Source organism: Phoca vitulina, unplaced genomic scaffold, assembly GCF_004348235.1.
Source record: "Phoca vitulina isolate PV1807 unplaced genomic scaffold, GSC_HSeal_1.0 scaffold10, whole genome shotgun sequence".
Lineage (NCBI taxonomy): Eukaryota > Metazoa > Chordata > Mammalia > Carnivora > Phocidae > Phoca > Phoca vitulina.
This window is the reverse complement of record NW_022589713.1, coordinates 51,233,589-51,250,195: the sequence shown is the minus strand read 5'-3', so window position 1 is coordinate 51,250,195 and position 16,607 is coordinate 51,233,589. Positions and strand designations below refer to the sequence as shown.

The 16,607-nt window shown below is 42.4% G+C and overlaps 1 protein-coding gene across 2 annotated transcripts in view; it reads left to right on the top strand.

Moving 5' to 3' along the window:
- Positions 1-16,607, top strand: part of ANO10 (anoctamin 10) — a 222,695-nt gene that overhangs the window by 164,184 nt on the left and 41,904 nt on the right. Inside the window, exon 12 of one of the 2 annotated variants that reach the window (XM_032409119.1) lies at positions 4,807-4,923. The exons of the other annotated variant lie outside the window; for it this stretch is intronic. Coding sequence (XP_032265010.1) covers positions 4,807-4,923 — 117 coding nt within the window. The remainder of the gene's footprint in view (positions 1-4,806; positions 4,924-16,607) is intronic. 2 annotated transcript variants of the gene reach the window in all.

Below are 16,607 nucleotides of genomic sequence, written 5' to 3'. Positions count from 1 at the left end.
GATTGATGAATGGATGAGAAGATGTGGTATATATACAATGGAACATTATTCAGCCATAAAAGAGAATGAAGTCTTGCCATTAGCAACAACATGGATGAAGCTAAAGAGTATTATGCTAAGCAAAATAAGTCAGAGAAAGGCAAATAACATATGATCTCACTCATATGTGGAATTTAAGAAACAAAACAAATGAGCAAAGGGGGAAAAAAGGAAAGACAAACCGAGAAACAGACTCTTTAACTATAGAGAACAAACTGATAGTTACCAGAGGGGAGGTGGGTGGGGGGATGGGTGAAACAAGTAATGGGGATTAAGGAGGCACTTGTGATGAGCACTGGGTGATGTATGGAAGTGATGAATCACTATATTGTACTCTTGAAACTAATACTACACTGGAATTAAAGTGAAAACTTAAAAAAAAATAAAATGTGGGAAAGGAAAAAAAAGTAATGCATGTTTGTTAGAGACTAAAGATAAAAAGATTGCCCGTATTGCCAACCATTGCCAAGATGTTGATATATTTTCTTCTAATCTAGTTAATAAAGTTGACATTTTTTGTTTTGCTCTTTAAGGCACTTTTTTTTTTCTGTCAAAGATTATGAGGATCTGTTTTGAGGAAAGAGTACTTAGTGATGATTTAAGATTAGGTCTGTAAAAGAAAAATGAGAACACTATGGGATTATCACCTGTCCTTCCTCATTTTAAGTATGAATTGCCAATTCTGAACAATAAATTTCTTTTAAAATTCTTCTCTTCTTTAAAATTAGTGCCCCCAATGCCTTTGTTTCCCCGGGTCAGCCCTCCCTCCTTAGTGTGACAATATCAGACCTCCTGTATGGCTAAGCCCCTGCCTTGCATGGTGGCCTGGTCTGTGCCTTAGACTTTTCCTTCCAGGGCCTTCACCTTTTACCATTCTCTCAGTTCCTTCTCCCAAAGCATTTTAGCGTTCAAGACTTATACCTTTAAAACCGAAAACCTGGCTAGCCCAGCTCTTCCTCCAGCTACCTCCTCATCTCTTACTCTCCCTTCCTCCAGACTTTCTGAACCCTGTTGGTGGCCCTCCTTCCTCCAGCCTTGCTTCCCCGGCCCTTCTCGGCCCACCTTGGTCTTGCTTCCGTGACCTCCACTCCCACCAGAGTCACCAGAGGCCTCCCAGTGGTTAAAGCCAAAGGTTGCTCCCCAGCGTCCATGTATTTGACCTTCCAGTGCCCACCTTGACTGGCTTCTTTCTCTCCCCTTTGCTTCTGTAAACCCAGAACCTCCCCGATTTCTGCCTACCCACGTGCTGCTTCTGTAGCTACTTTTCAGACCTCTCCCTCTGCTCATCACACCTAGTACATTCCTCCAATTCCATCCTGTGCTGACTTCTTGTCTCGTCTCATCTTTTCTCCCTCACTGTGCGTCCCTGCAGATCTCACCCATTCCCATGACATTATGTGCCACGTATGCACATGCCCCAGCAACTCCCAGATGTTTGCCTCCAGCCCTGTCGTGAACATGAGACCCCTCTCCCCCACTGCAGGCTGAGCATCTCTACTCAGATATCCCACAGACCCCTAAAGTCCATAGACCACGCAGACCCTCTCCCTCCAGCCTGCTCCTCATCCCGCGCGCACGTCATGGAGGAGCTGTGGAGGCCTGTCTGGTCCTCTGCTGGTGAACCCTCCGTTCATTCCTGGAGGCTCCATCCCATTGCTCTTGCACACACCAGCTCACCTCGATGACCTGCCTGCACTTCTGCAGGCTCCACTCCTGTCCACTCTCCGTGCCGTGAATGGAGACATCTGAGCCCGTCGTCCCCGTGTTGGCACCCTCAGTGCCTCCTCACACCTCACTCAGCTCCTGTGTCATCCAGTTCCTGGGTGCCTCCATGGCCCCTCTCTCCTCAACCCCACCACCCCTTTGTGTGTTTGTTCTCTCTCTGGGAACACTCCTCCCCTTTCCTAGCCAACTCCTCATCCCGTATGTCTCTGCTCAGGAAGCCCTCTCCAAACTGCTAAAAACTGGGGTAACTGCCAATCTGTAGGCTCCTTGTCCCAGGTATACTGGGCAGGACCACTCATGCATGGCATTTGGGGATGGCCCATAATTACTCATCTCCTCCTCTAGACCATGTGCCGGGGACATCATCTCTTTCACTGTAGAATCCTCCAACACATGACCCATGTCTAGCACACTAGTCACTAATAAACGTGAGGGGATGGACACAGCACTACTTCCCTCTGGCTTTTTCCTCCAGCTAAGGAGTATTCAGCTGTGTGCTTAGCGTGGAACTCTTCAAGGAGCATAACCCTGGAGGTGTTCAGTGGGAAGTTAAAAGCTGAGAATAAGCAGGTCTGTTAGGAACCTATATAGTTCAAAAGAAATTGATCTTTCTACATGTGGGCCTTTAAAAGCATTTAGCATAAAATAATTTTAGGAAAGCAAGCTATAGAGCTACTCATAAAAACTCACTGCTATGTGTTTTAACCATGTTAAAATGACTTCCTGTGTTAACTGATATTGTCTAATAAATGCCAACATTTTTAATTCATGAGGGTTATGGACATTTTGTATGGCATCTATGAGCACTGAGGTCTGTGGCAGAGTTGCTCAGTTGCCCGGTAACCAGTCCTGGTTCCCAAAGGAGATTTGACACATCTTACAGGCACCTTGTTTCCAAGGGAAGACCTTGGCAGGGTCTTTTTCCTCACTGGTTCCCTCCAAGACTCCAAAGAAGAGAAAATGGGTACAGATTTGTTAGGAGAGATGGAAAGAGGCCAGTGACTGGCTCATGGTGGGGTTCTGGCAGTTTGAGGACACTCCATTTCTGGAAAACTTGGAAGACTTCTTTTCATCTGCTCATTTGTTTATTTCTTGTCTAGTATTTCTACTGAAGAGGTTAAGTCTTATATAAAATTATGTGTCAGTACTCCAATGGAATGAAATGATGACACAGTATACCTTTTTTGAATTATTTATTTGTTCTTTGTAGATTTTATCCAGGTTCCTGTTAATTTAATTCAATTACTTCAGACTTACAACAGATGATGTCACCTGATCCGTGCTGTGTTATCTACTAGTTTTCACACTGTAGATACTTAATCAGTACCTTGCAGGTGTCCTCTTTGGTCCCAGCAGTCACACTTCGGGGAAGACTGCCTGGCCCTGGCCCACTCCACATCTCTTGTTAATACCAGGAGGGCTTGGCCTGCCCTGGGGCTCTGCCCATTTCCAGGTCTCTGGATTGAATTACTGCTTGTTCTGGCATGATGCTGATTTCCTTCATTATTTCATACCTCTCCTAGGAGATATCCACATGGTATTCGTCCTTCATCCTCCTTTTGAAAATATCACAGTCAGGGGCTTGTTTAATTTTTTTAAGCTGTCCTCTTTTTCTGTCAGTAATTCAGTGCAACATTTCTTAGAGGCTGTTCCATTTCCTTTGCTGATTTTCAAAATGCCTTTTAATCATTTCTTACCTTTAAAAATCATTTCACAGCTTTTAATGTTTAGTAATTCATGCTGTTATCAAAGAGGCAACTATATTCTTTTCACTGTTCAGACTTCCGTGGGTGTTAATCCTGGATCACAAGATGATGCTAGAATTGCAGAAGCATCAGTAGGTTGAGGCCATGCATCTGAAGAACAGGCTTACCAATGGAAACAATCCTGTTGGCTTATTCTGTTCTGCAGAGAAAAAAGCATAATTATAAACCTCATATCATTATGGTATAGAAAAACTTTGTATAATTTTGGTGTAGAAGGGTTCTAAGCTTCCCTTGTTATAATGGATACACTCTACATTTCTGTGTACCTGCCCTACAGTATATGGAATTAGCAGCATAAGGTAGTACATTACAACCAATCAATTCATCAATATTTATTGATTATCATTTCATGAAAGAAACTGTACCAGATACGGGGCGCCTGGGTGGCTCAGTTGTTAAGCGACTGCCTTCGGCTCAGGTCATGATCCCAGAGTCCTGGGATCGAGCCCCGCATCGGGCTCCCTGCTCACCAGGAAACCTGCTTCTCCCTCTCACACTCCCCCTGCCTGTGTTCCCTCTCTCACTATGTCTCTCTCTGTCAAATAAATAACCAAAATCTTAAAAAAAAAAAAAAAAAGAAACTGTACCAGATACTTATAGGGGTGCAGAGGATTCAAGGCACCTGGTGTTTAAGGCGCTGTATGTTTCACATAACTCAGCCTGAAGCATAGCACAGGGAAGATGTTATTGGGCAAAGAATAGAGTGAGTCTAGGGCACCTGGGTGGCTCAGTTAGTTAAGCGTCTGCCTTCAGCTTGGGGCATGATCCCAGGGTCCTGGAATCGAGCCCTACGTCCAGGCTCCCTGCTCGGCAGGGAGTCAGCTTCTCCCTCTTGCTCTGTCCCTTCCCCCAACTTGTGCACTCTCTGTGTGTGTGTATAAAAAAAAGAAAAAAAAAAAGAGTGAGTCTGCCAGGGTTGTGTGCTAATATATACACTGGGAAAATAGACACAGGAAAAAAAAACATTTTGTGAAAGATTTTTCAGAATAAATTTCATTTTTCTATAAAACACTGAAAATAATGTATGGTATCAATTTAAGGAAATAAACTAATTTTAGAAGAATAAAGCAAATAAGACAATTGTTACAGAGTGGGCCACAGTGGGGTGGGTTAAATAGAACTCTTGGGCCTGGTTGTTCTCTGATACATGACAGGCTAGTCATTAGAAATTACCCAAGACTAACGAAAAGAATCACAGATTGCTTAGGTTCCGTTTTGTCTCATTGCACATGTGGCCTAATGTGGCACATCAACATGTACTCTTTCTTGTTTTTAGCATGCACTCCTGGCTTTAAAGTTTATACTTGCATTTGCCATACCTGATAAACCACAGCATATCCAGATGAAACTGGCCAGATTGGAGTTTGAGTCTTTGGAGGCACTCAAGCGGCAGGTAAGAGCAACTGTCCTGAAAATCGGTGTTATGTCTTTAGCAAATTCCAGGGGCCATAATTTAGAGAACTCACTCTGAGTATTTTCTTCAGCCTTGAAGTTACTAGTGTAAATAAATACAGAAGAGTCAGTTTAGGATGGCATAACAAAACCAAAATCCTAATAATATGAGCAACGAATAGACTGAAAAAACTAAACTAAGCAAAACAAAAATATTTGAGCAATGTTAAAGAGTAGAGCTAACAGTCAGCAGAAGAAGAAGACCAGGATTTCCAAGAATCATCCTGGAGCAGCCCCCACGGTTTCTAAGCCTGCCTTCTACAGAAACATTAAGCAAGGAGAAGTGAGCAAATAGAATCTTGCATAATATCTTGCAGAGAATGAGGGAGAATGAGAAAGTGTGGGCAAAAGCAGCAAAAATGCCATGAAAGTAGAAACTTCTTTCCAGGGATTTCCACATTATACTAGAGGCAATGCTGGAGGTCTTCATTTTGACTTTCTACTTGTAGCAGAGTGTGAGCAGGAAGACAAAGACTCCTCCATGCCCAGAGCTAGTTCTGTCTCGTGAGAGATAGATAAGAATTAAACCAGTGAGAAAATTAGTAAGGCAATTATCATCTGAGGGGACAAGCTGTGGGTCCAGGACCGGGTTCTGACCCTCACAGTCCATTAGGCTTCAAAACCACCTTGTACAGGAATATTTCCTTTGATGTTTGGGGAGCTGAGAGGAAAATAATTGCAAGGAGGACCCCACCCCCACCCCCCGCCAAGCTGACCCTCTGATAGAAGCAAGGGCTCCAGGATAGTGCACGAGATGGGAGGCCCCACACTGGAGCAGAATGTGCCCCTGATTAGGCAGGGTGTCCCCAGGATAAGACTTGTGATAAGAGTACAGAGAAGAAGAAGTGTGGGTCCACCAGCAGGGCGCAGCGGGGGAGAAAGCTAGATGACTGCATTTCGGTTTCCGAGGTGCGGGGCAAGTTCACCTAGCCAGTGTGTTTGTATCTTAAATCAAAGCACAAGCATCATGCTCCACAGTAGCCACCAGAAGCACTCACAGCAGTGTCAGGAAACCCATTACCACCACTGGTACTTCCCGTGGTGCCGGGGCTGCTGACCAATGCACTTCTACAGGAGGAAGAAGTGAGAAGGTCAGGTAACCTGCAGGAGGCAAATGTGTCATTCATTGAAGATTAGAAGGTTATTAAATCTAAAAATCACAAGATATGTTATTGGACACAACAGGAAAACCTGGTAAGGAGGTAGGTTACAAGGCTTATCTAAAATTATTTATTCCTTTCATAAGACATAATAGCCATTTGAAAATATTATTGAAGAAAAGTTCCCATTTACCAAAGAAGCCAAAATAGAAAACCTTTAGTAATTTATGAAAACAATATGGATAATCTATATGAAGAGTATTTTTAAAACTCTGCTGGGACCGAAAGATCCAGTCTTGTGAAAATGTGATGCCAATTCAAATATATAGAAATAAGCATTTGAGAATAGCAAGGAGATTTCTGAAAAAGAAGAGAAATGAGAACTTTAGCTCTGCCAGATATTAAAATGTATTCTGAATAATACAGTAGTTACAGTAATTAAATCCATTTTGAGGGGCGCCTGCGTGGCTCAGTTGTTAAGTGTCTGCCTTCGGCTCAGGTCATGATCCCGGGGTCCTGGGATTGAGCCCTGCGTTGGGCTCCCTGCTCGGCAGGAAGCTTGCTTCTCCCTCTCCCACTCCCCCTGCTTGTGTTCCCTCTCTCACTGTCTCTCTTTCTGTCAAATAAATAAATAAAATCTTTAAAGAAAAAAATAAATAAATAAATCCATTTTGAATTAGGGAAGAAATAGATCAGTGGAATAGAGCAGAGAGCCTGTAAATGGACCCAAATAAAACCGGGACTTTAGTTTATGGTAAAATTAACATTCTGTGGTAGTGGAGAAAAAGAAGGATTGTCTGATGACAAACAATTGGTTAGGAAAATTATTACACTTTATTTTACCTCGTACCTTACATACCTCTTGCCACCACCCTCCTACAATATTCAGACAGGTAAGAGATATAAAAAGTATGGCAATTTAAAGCTTCTAGATGACAAAAACCTCAAAAGTTAAACTGGACAAACTGGGGAAATACTAGCAACTTTTGAGAAATGATTAATATCTTTAATTCAAGCAGCATTTTGATAAATCCATTAAAAAAGACAACCCAGTAATCAAAGCATAACATAGGAAGAGGTGCTCAACCTCACTCACAATTAAAGAAACTTAAGTTCAAGCAACAGTGAAACACATTTTACTCACTGTTGGCAAATGCTGGTTGATGACCTGTTCTCGCCCGGTGTGGGGAAATGGACACTTCTCTGTACTTGACAGAAGTGTAAATTGGCTCAGCCTTTCTAGAATGCAATTGAATCAAAATTTAGATGACCCTCCAACCAAATGACTCTTGCTAGGGTAACAGTTATAACTGCAAAGTGGACCAAAATACCATTGTCGAAGCATTTCTATTAGCAAGAACCCAGACACAACTAAACTCAGTAGTTTATTTTTATAAATAAAAATAAAATTTTTTATGACCCCGGGATCATGACAGTTTAAAACAATTATAGTATGATAATGGTTCCACATGAGAACGTTCGGTGAACCCGCTTTTTTAAAAAGGTCTCTTTGTGCTGGGGTGTGTGTTGTGTGCATGTGCGTGCACATGCATGCATGAGTGTGTATTTGCTGTTTTAGCAAGTGGAGAAAACAAGATACAGAACAAGTTTGAGTTAAATTTTGAAGAAGGGAAGGAAGGGATGAGAAATGGGCGAATGCAAACACCTGCATTTTTCCTAGAAGGGCTTCTGGGAAACCCAGTACACTAGCTGCCTTTGAGGAAAAATTAAGATATCTCAGGGCGCCTGGGTGGCTCAGTTGGTTAAGCGTCTGCTTTCGGCTCAGGTCATGATCCCAGGGTCCTGGGATCGAGCCCTGCGTTGGGCTCCCTGCTCAGTGGGGAGTCTGCTTCTCCTTCTCCCTCTTCCCCTACCCCTGCTATGCTCTCTCTCTCTCAAATAAATAAAATCTATTATAAAATAAAATTAAGATAACTCTTTTCATATACAGCTTGAATTTTCTGACCATGTACTACTTGTTTAAGGGCAACAGGAATTCTTTGGGAGGGGGGTGATTTGCCGTTTGTTATCTGTTTGCTTTCTGCATTTAAAACACTCATGTAAGTAAATGAAGAATAAAGTCCTCCCTCATGTTGGTGGTTTGAATAATTCCTTAAATTCCCTAATGCCATTTTCAGACATACCTGAGCGCATCCTTCACACACTCTTCCTCCTCCTTCCTTGTTCTTTTTACAAACATTCATATGCTTTGGTTTTTTTTTTTTCCCCCTTAGAAAATAAATGTAAGCATCAGGTGAAATTTTTGGAGTAAAATTTATTTTCATATAATATGTATTTTACACACGAAGTTTGAGGGCATGAATCGAATGTGGAAATCTAGAGGCGATGTGAGGCAAAGTGGGATTTGTCCTCAGGTGAGGTCAGGGTGAGACCAAGGCAGAGGGCAGACCAACCTGAATTTGGCGCCCCACTCGGTATTTCAAAGTACTTGTTTAGTCCCCATTTAACGGAGAGGCTAAAACCATAGAGGTGAGGCGCAGAGCACAGCCCCTCCCTATAGCCAAGTTCCTTAAACTTGTGAGGAGCCTTTGGGCACAGACAATTATAAGGGCCTCAATGTTCAGATCCCCAATTTATATGCATCCTCTTTCCTAAAATGTTGTTGTAGGAGGCCCGGGTGCCCTGTAGTCCCTCCTGGCTGTCCTGGGCCATACAGCCCGTCTGCCTACAGTTGTCCTCCCTTCCTTAGCAGAAGGTAGGCACCCTACCCTGTGCTTTGACCCCAGGGTGAAAGCCTCACAGCTGAGAGAGAGCCTTACAACATGGAGGTGTCAGGGGCTAAACTGTGTTCCATTAAGGCACCCTAATCTCCCTCCCGACTGCCGAAACCAAATCCATCTCTTTAAAAGATGCATTTCTAAAATGTATCTGGGAACTTATGTCCAATAATTCTTTATCAATATGTATATTATATTTATGTAATTTTTATCATTTATGCAGCAGTCATAACTATAACGACCAGTTGGTCCAGAAGAAAATTTTAAACACTTATGGTGAGACTTAGCACCACGGGAAGTTTTTTAAACTTTTAAATTTCCATTTATGAGCATATTAGTGAAGTAAGTATGATAGTAATTGATACTTTAAAGCAAAAAAATATATATTTTATTGGGATAAAAGAAGAGGGAAAAATGGTAAGGAAATAGGATTTCAAAGAGGAGAAAAAGGAAAAACATGAAATTGTTACTATTAATTAAGAGGATATTCACCTGCTTTTTAAATAGGTCATGGTGCGTGTCACATCCCTATGGCATTTCACAGAATTTCTTGGACATCTTTAAAAGAGTGACCTAATAGTTTGTTTTTAGTATTTGTAGTATGCAAATATGCAATATTTACAGTAAGCTAGCAAATACATTTTTACAATTACTAAATTTATGGTGTAGATTTTCTATGTCAATATAAAATTGTGTGGGAGGGCACATAGTACCCAAACTTTTAGGGGGTATGTAAGCACAACATGTTTTAATTGTACAGCATTTCTTGGGAAGAGTTTTGGTAAATCGGGTTTCCGCATTGATTGCATTTCTAGTGATGTTCCATAGATTGGGGTAGGCAACCCCCTGGCCATGTGTACACACCTGAACTCGGTGTCAAGGTGAGATCCTGCTCCATGCTAGTAAGGCTTTCCTCTCGCTCAGGATTTCACGTTGTCATGTATTTGTCTAAAAAGCAAAGGGTCTGTAATGATATTGGATATTAACATGTCTCGTATTACTAAATTCATTTACCTAGAAATCCTACTGCAGGGTTGTTATACTTGCTTTGGTGGGGGCTCATAGGTATGAGTGTTTGCTGTGGACATGGCTAAATGATCTCTCAGGTCATCTCAGCTCCTGACTTCCCCTGCCTTCAGATATGCCCTACCTAACAGTGAAGCAAAGCCCTAATTCAAAGGCAGAATTTATTTATACGCATCGTCATTGAAAAATGAAGCACTAACCAAAATTCTGTCTCATGGGTTTTTTTTTAATTTTTTATTTATTTACTTTTTATAAGTAAGCCCTATGCCCAATGGGGGACTGAACTCACCACCCTGAGATCAAGAGTTGCATGCTCTACCGACTGAGCCAGCCAGGTGTCCCTCCCTCTCATATTTTAAAAGAAGAAAAAAATCCAGGGTCACCTGGGTGGCTCAGTCGGTTAAGCATCTGACTCTTGATCTCAGCTCAGGTCTTGATCTCAGGGTCTTGAGTTCAAGCCCCACTTTGGGCTCCACACTGGGCATGGAGCCTACTTAAATTAAAATAAATTAAAATAAATAAATAAAATTTTAAAAGAAAAAATCTAAAAGATTTAAGTCTCTCTGGGCTTTTTTCTTTTGAAGACATAGATACGATTCTCAGATTAATATCACCTTCTAAGAAAACATGATTCTGGTGCTGACCTTGCTATTAAGGGTCTGGAGGCTTTGACTCATTATATTTATCAAACGCCTTCAAACAGGACATGCTAGCTTGTCATAGCTAGCTTGCACTAAAGGTGATTTCAAATCTGTGCACGTGTGGCTCAAATGTGTCTGATCCATCAAGTGGGCAGGAGGTGGTGATGAGTGCTGTGGTCAAGGTGTCCTAGGGTCTTGAACTGCAGACCACGTAAAGGTAGCCCCCTCTCCACTACTTGTTAGTTAAAGCTATAATCTGAGAATGGAAAGTCCAGGGTAAAACCTGGGCGGAAGAGCCTGGGCCAGCTGCCCCTCTCCTGTCCCCCCTGCTGGCCCAGGGCTTTGTGGTGTGGTCAGCACTGCTGCTTGGGCCTCGCCAGTTCTTGCTGCTGTCAGTCGGCGAAGATTCTTACTACGCTGCCTGTTTAGTCTCACTATCCACAGGGCCAAAGAAGCCCAGAAGGTCCTCGACGTGAAAGGTCACCCACTGAGTGCTTTTCAAAAACTCAGATTAACTGGTAGGTCATCAGTTTACTTACTGAACTACTGACATTTCTAGGATATAGAATTTGTCTTATTTTTCTTTAATCTGACATTTAACTATCTGCTTTGTAAGTAAGTGGAGCCTCAATTCACTGGGCTGTTCCCATGTATCAAAGGCAGACAGAGCTTCTGCTGTGTCCCCTGGTCAGTTGGTGGGCCCAAGTCATAAATGGAGTTCTTAAAGACATATTTAGGAATAAATCTCATGAATGCCTAGCCTATCCCCTGACATTTTCACTGTTAAATGACCAGAAATTGATAGTAAATCAGTCAACAGAAATGATTACTTATGAATAATTAGTATATTATGTCTCATTTTCATTTGAATTGCTACTTTTCAATTCAGGTTCCCATTTTATGGACAAAACATGACTGCGAAATTTAAGTCATTGGACAGTTCTTAAATTGGGCTGTGCATCTCGAACATAGAACTTTTGAAAGATACATGTGCCTGGGCCCCACACCTGAAGAGTCGGATTCCCTAGATCTCAGGTGGGGCCCAGGCACCTACATTTAAAAAGCCCTTCCTATTGCTCCAAACTCCCCACCCCTAATCCTCAGTCCCCAGCAAAGATAGATCCCAAGCACGGTCAGGTGAGTGCCAAGAACAAGCAAGGTCTGGGCCATAAATGAGGCAGGTAGTCTCTTTGCCACTCAGTATTTTGTTTTATAAAATGAGAGGCTGGATTGCATGGTCTGTGGAAAGGCCCAGAAATCTGCATTTTCGCCCAGCACTGGTTCTAATGCAGGAGCCCTGGAGCCCATCTGGAGAAGTGCTCTGTGGGTCCTAGTTACTGCTCTCAGCTGTGATGGGAGGAACGGAGGAAAGGAGAGGTACTGGGAACAGTTCCTTCTTCTGTGTCAGGTAGGAAGCTATGGCATTTCTAAATATATAGGCAAGGTAGATGTACTTGAAGGTGAGAGGCAAACTGGGGAACATAAAACTGTTTGCTTTGCAGGAGACATTTTCAAATAATCAGGCTTCAGTTGGTGAGACCTTTGCAAAGAATTCTAGACGGTAAATATCATCCTAGCAATGCCCTTTTATTTCTTTTCAAATTGATTTATTCAGTTCTGGATAATTTTGAGATTTAACTAAAAATAGAAAGGAGTCGCTCAGTGTCCTGGAGCACAAGGACACCATATCCTCTGTAGAGTCACCACTTTAACTGGCCTCTGGGCAGCCAGCCGTCCCAGAGCCGAGTACCTACAGACGCCAGAGTGCTGGGTCCAAACGCAGGTTTCGAGAAAGATAACAGCCCCAGAAGTCAGTCAGAAAGAGCAAGATAAGGACTTTAAGAGGACACCACAGTGCTAATTATAGCCCTCAAGGGCTTCAAACCAGGTGTGGGACCTTGCCGGGCTGGGCCATCTGGGCCAGCGGCCTTAAGTAATGTCTGTTTCCTAGGGTTAAGTGTATTTATTTATTATATTTTTTAAAGATTTTATTTATTAGAGAGAGAGAGATCACAAGCACGGGGGGGAGGATAGAGGGAGAAGCAGACTCCCCACCGAGCAGGGAGCCCGATGTGGGGCTCGATCCCAGGACCCCAGGATCATGACCTGAGCCAAAGGCACACGCTTAACCAACTGAGCTACCCAGGCGCACTGGGTTAAGTGTATTTAAACCATTTCCAGCATTTACCAATAGCCTCTGAACTTCTCTTCCCTACATGTGTGCTCTCAAGTTGTGGTAGATAAATAAACATTTTTAAGGGAAAGTTAAAAGTATCACAGTCTGGAACGAAGGTGCTAAAGCATTTGGCTATTGGATATATAATCACAAGCTGGTTTGCCAACATGTGGTTCAGAAGGATATGAGCCCAGAGAAAGAATCAGCTTCCAAGAAAGCTAGTGGCACACAGTGCCGGAGCCTCGGTTCTTGGGGAAGGATGGTCCTGGTCTAGTGAGCTACAGTGCTCTGAGACTTGGGGTGGCCCCTCTGAGCTGACCTCTCCCTTTCTCCTATGTTGTCATCTCCCCAACACAGTGAGTCCCTGGGAGGTGGTGCCTACCCCATATGGTCAGTGAGGCCCGAGTGAGACAGTATAAGACACAGTGGGGGGAGTTGGGATGGGCAAGGACTACCTTGTGCTTGGGTGCCCTGTATCACTGGGTGAGCCAGGCAGTAATTCTGGGGAAAATGGTGCCATGAAACCGGATTAGGTGACAAGTCACCATTCCACCTTTGCAGCAGCGCCACCTGTTTTCGTGGCCTACACGCACCTGGGCAGCAATAATAGCAGAGGGGGGTAAGGCTGGCATGCAGTGGGTGGTCATGTGAGCCAGGCACTGCTCTAAGCCTCTGTGTGTGCAGTGACTCCGAATGGTTCTTGGCCTAGGGTCTGTAAGCCATTTGCCTGTGATTTCTCTCCAATCCACGCATGATACTTCTCCCCAGGTGATTGAAGCTTCAACAAATACTGGCTCTGTGTGGCCCTTCAGCCCCCTCTCCTGTTCTTCTTCCTCTTCCTTTCAGGTCTGGCAGGATGCACTGCTCATGGATTCCCAAGTACCCCTGCTACTTTGTAACTGACCACCCCGGCACCTCCCTTCTGCCCGCAGCTTCACACACCTCACCTTCAGGGGGGAGCGCTCCCTCCACTGCGAGGCATAGGGGCCTGGTGCCCACTTCTGTGCATTCCCCGACTACACTTGGCCAGCTGTTCTTTACTCCTGCATTCCCTCATCCGGCACAGGGCCTGATGCCCAGTAGACTCTGAATAAATCTCCACCTCATCAAACTAAGTTTGTTGACTCAAACATAGTTCAGAAGCTAATATATTAAGTAAATGACAAGTGATGTCCTTGGACAAGAAAAGAGGAATCTTAAAATAGGTTCTCTGGCAAAAATGGAAACACTTAGGTCATATGCCTTTCTGGGATCACTAGGGAAGAGAATGCACCCTGAGGAATTGCAGGTCTGAGCACTTTATAAGGTCCCCATATCTAGCCTTGATAAAGCTCAAATTCTGGACTGACTGTGGTTGATATCAGTAACAGTCATGGCTCCCAGAAGATGGTAAAATAAGCCCAAATCAAGCCAGATAGAATTTTAAAGTAGTTTCTACTTTGCAAAATTCAGACTCTGGAACAATCCTCTCCTTACCACTGATGTGTAGACATTTTTTTTCCCCTGCATTTTCTGTTCTCACTAGAGAAAAAATGCTATAGAGTACACAGAGTCATACAGACATTAAAATAAGATGCTTCACTAAAGCTCTAGAAAACCTCTGATCATTTTTGTCTACCCTAGTAAACAATCCATAGAAATTGTTACTTATCTCATTCCCCTGGTTTTCTAAGCAAAATTTTAAATTTGTAAATCTTAATTATTTTCCCAGATGAAAGAAACATAGCCAAATCAGATCCAGATTTATTTTTACTTGTGGAAATTACTGAACAGGCCATGAAACAGAATAAAATTTAGCATTTTCCTAGCCAGCATGTGAGTAAACCAGAAGCAGTGTGGGCAGAAGGGGCCTGGAAGCCACAGTTCCATTCTATACGGAAAGGCCTCAAGTTCACCATGCTCTAGGAGTGACATCCCGTGCTTTGGACCGGGGTCACATTTGTCGTCAAAATGTGTCTGTATTTGTAAAGAAAAAAGTTCACCTTATAACAAATTATCTTAGAGATTTCAGAATGCCTAAAACTATATATATAGATGTATAAATATGGGGTTTTTTTTATTTCTGGCATAATTAACATACAGTGTTATATTAGTTTCAGGTGTGCAATATAGTGATTCAGCAATTCTGTACATTACTCAGTGCTCCATCACGAGAAGTGTGCTCTTCATCACTTTTACCTCTTTCACCCATCAAAGCTATATATTTTAAGAGGAAAAATATATATTCTGGTAAGATACTAAAAGTTCTAAGAGTTCCAATCTCAGACTTTGTACTAGAGTAATAGTTATATTTCCTTGCGGGCCAGCATGTGTGGGAGCAGGCTTTTCTTTTCCAGGAAAATGCCTGGGCTATTATGAATGCAGCTGTTTACTTTTTTTTTAACCGTATATTCTAGGATATTAAAGATATTGTTGGCTCACCAAGGTCAAAGATATTTGTCTGTGACCACCCAGACTAGAAGCTTCTTAGGGACAGGATTACTCCAGACACAGAATTTATATTTGTTGAATGACTAAGTCAGTAATTAAATGAACATCACTAGGGTCAAAGCCCCATCTCTTTGTGCCTTTCTCTATTACTAAATTCTAGTCTTTTGACTTTGAAATTATCTCTTGCATGTTATATTTGGGATTTAGGAAACCATTATTGAGTACTTGCTATGTCAGGAAACCACAGACTTTTTTTAACTTTTGTTTTTAATTACTAGTAAATTGCTAAAGTGGAAAATATTTAATATAATAAATGGTGTTGTTTTCCATTGATTTCTACTGCTATAGAACCTCAGGAATATGATCAAATATTATATCATGCAATGAGTGTAAACCTAAGAGATTGGGCTGAAAATACAGTGAGTGGTAGACTAGAAAATTCAGACTTAAAAGTAAATCCTTAAGAACAACACAGATTTGCCTCTATCTTCTAAGAATACAGAAAACAAGAAATGTTTGGATTTAGGAACTTTCTGAAATACTACCTAATTAAGGGAAAATAATCAATCCATAATAATAACGGCTCTCAGAACATAAATAGTAAATTATGCTGAATTCATATATGAGTCAAAATTAAAATACAGGTATTAAAATTCAACAAATATTGAGTACATTCTGTGACCAAAGCATAAAAATATAAATTATCAGAAATTCCCTACATCATGTAATTGTCAAATGTTAGAAGAAAAATTATTGATCCTGTCCCAAACCCTGATTTTATAGATTAATGAAAGGGTCACTAACTGTGAGTCTTACGTTCCAAGGTCCCCAATGATCCCTGCCTCCCAAGTATTTTCACCCTTTTGAAGTCCCATCCCAATAGACCACAGAATGTTGGTATGTCTCTTCAGAGGCTAGGTCAATCAGACCTTCTTGATGACAAAAGCCATATATATATATATCTTAATTATTTTCCCAGATGTAAGAAACATAGCCAAATCAGATCCAGATTTATCTCTGGATCAATCATCTCCTTCTTGGATCATTTGCTCTTGGGAAACTAGCTGCCATGTTGCGAGGACATTCAACGTTGGAGGGGGTCAAGAAGGTCTGACTGCTGGTTGACCCGAGAGCTGGACCTAGGCAGTCAGAGGCTCCTCCCCTGTCCTTGGAGTGTCCGTTTTGACCACCATTCCCACACTAAGAGCCATTGCAGGGACAGAGCCTTGAGAGAGTAGGTGTTGAGACCCTCTGGATTGCATATATGACCAAGCCCCCTTAAGGTCTCTGTATGAACTGTAAGATTCTGGTGGGCAGGTATGGAGATCTACTCGTCTTGTGACCACCCAAGACAAGCCTCCCATGTCATTTTCCTTGCTTGTTAAATCTGCCACCTACCATTCTGGAGTGGCCAGCCTCTTTCTTCAGTCTCTCCCTGCCCTTTATGTATGGGGGCCAGTTTCAGATTTCACCCAGAGAACCCCCAAGGTTGTGAACCAACACTAAAGCAGCCA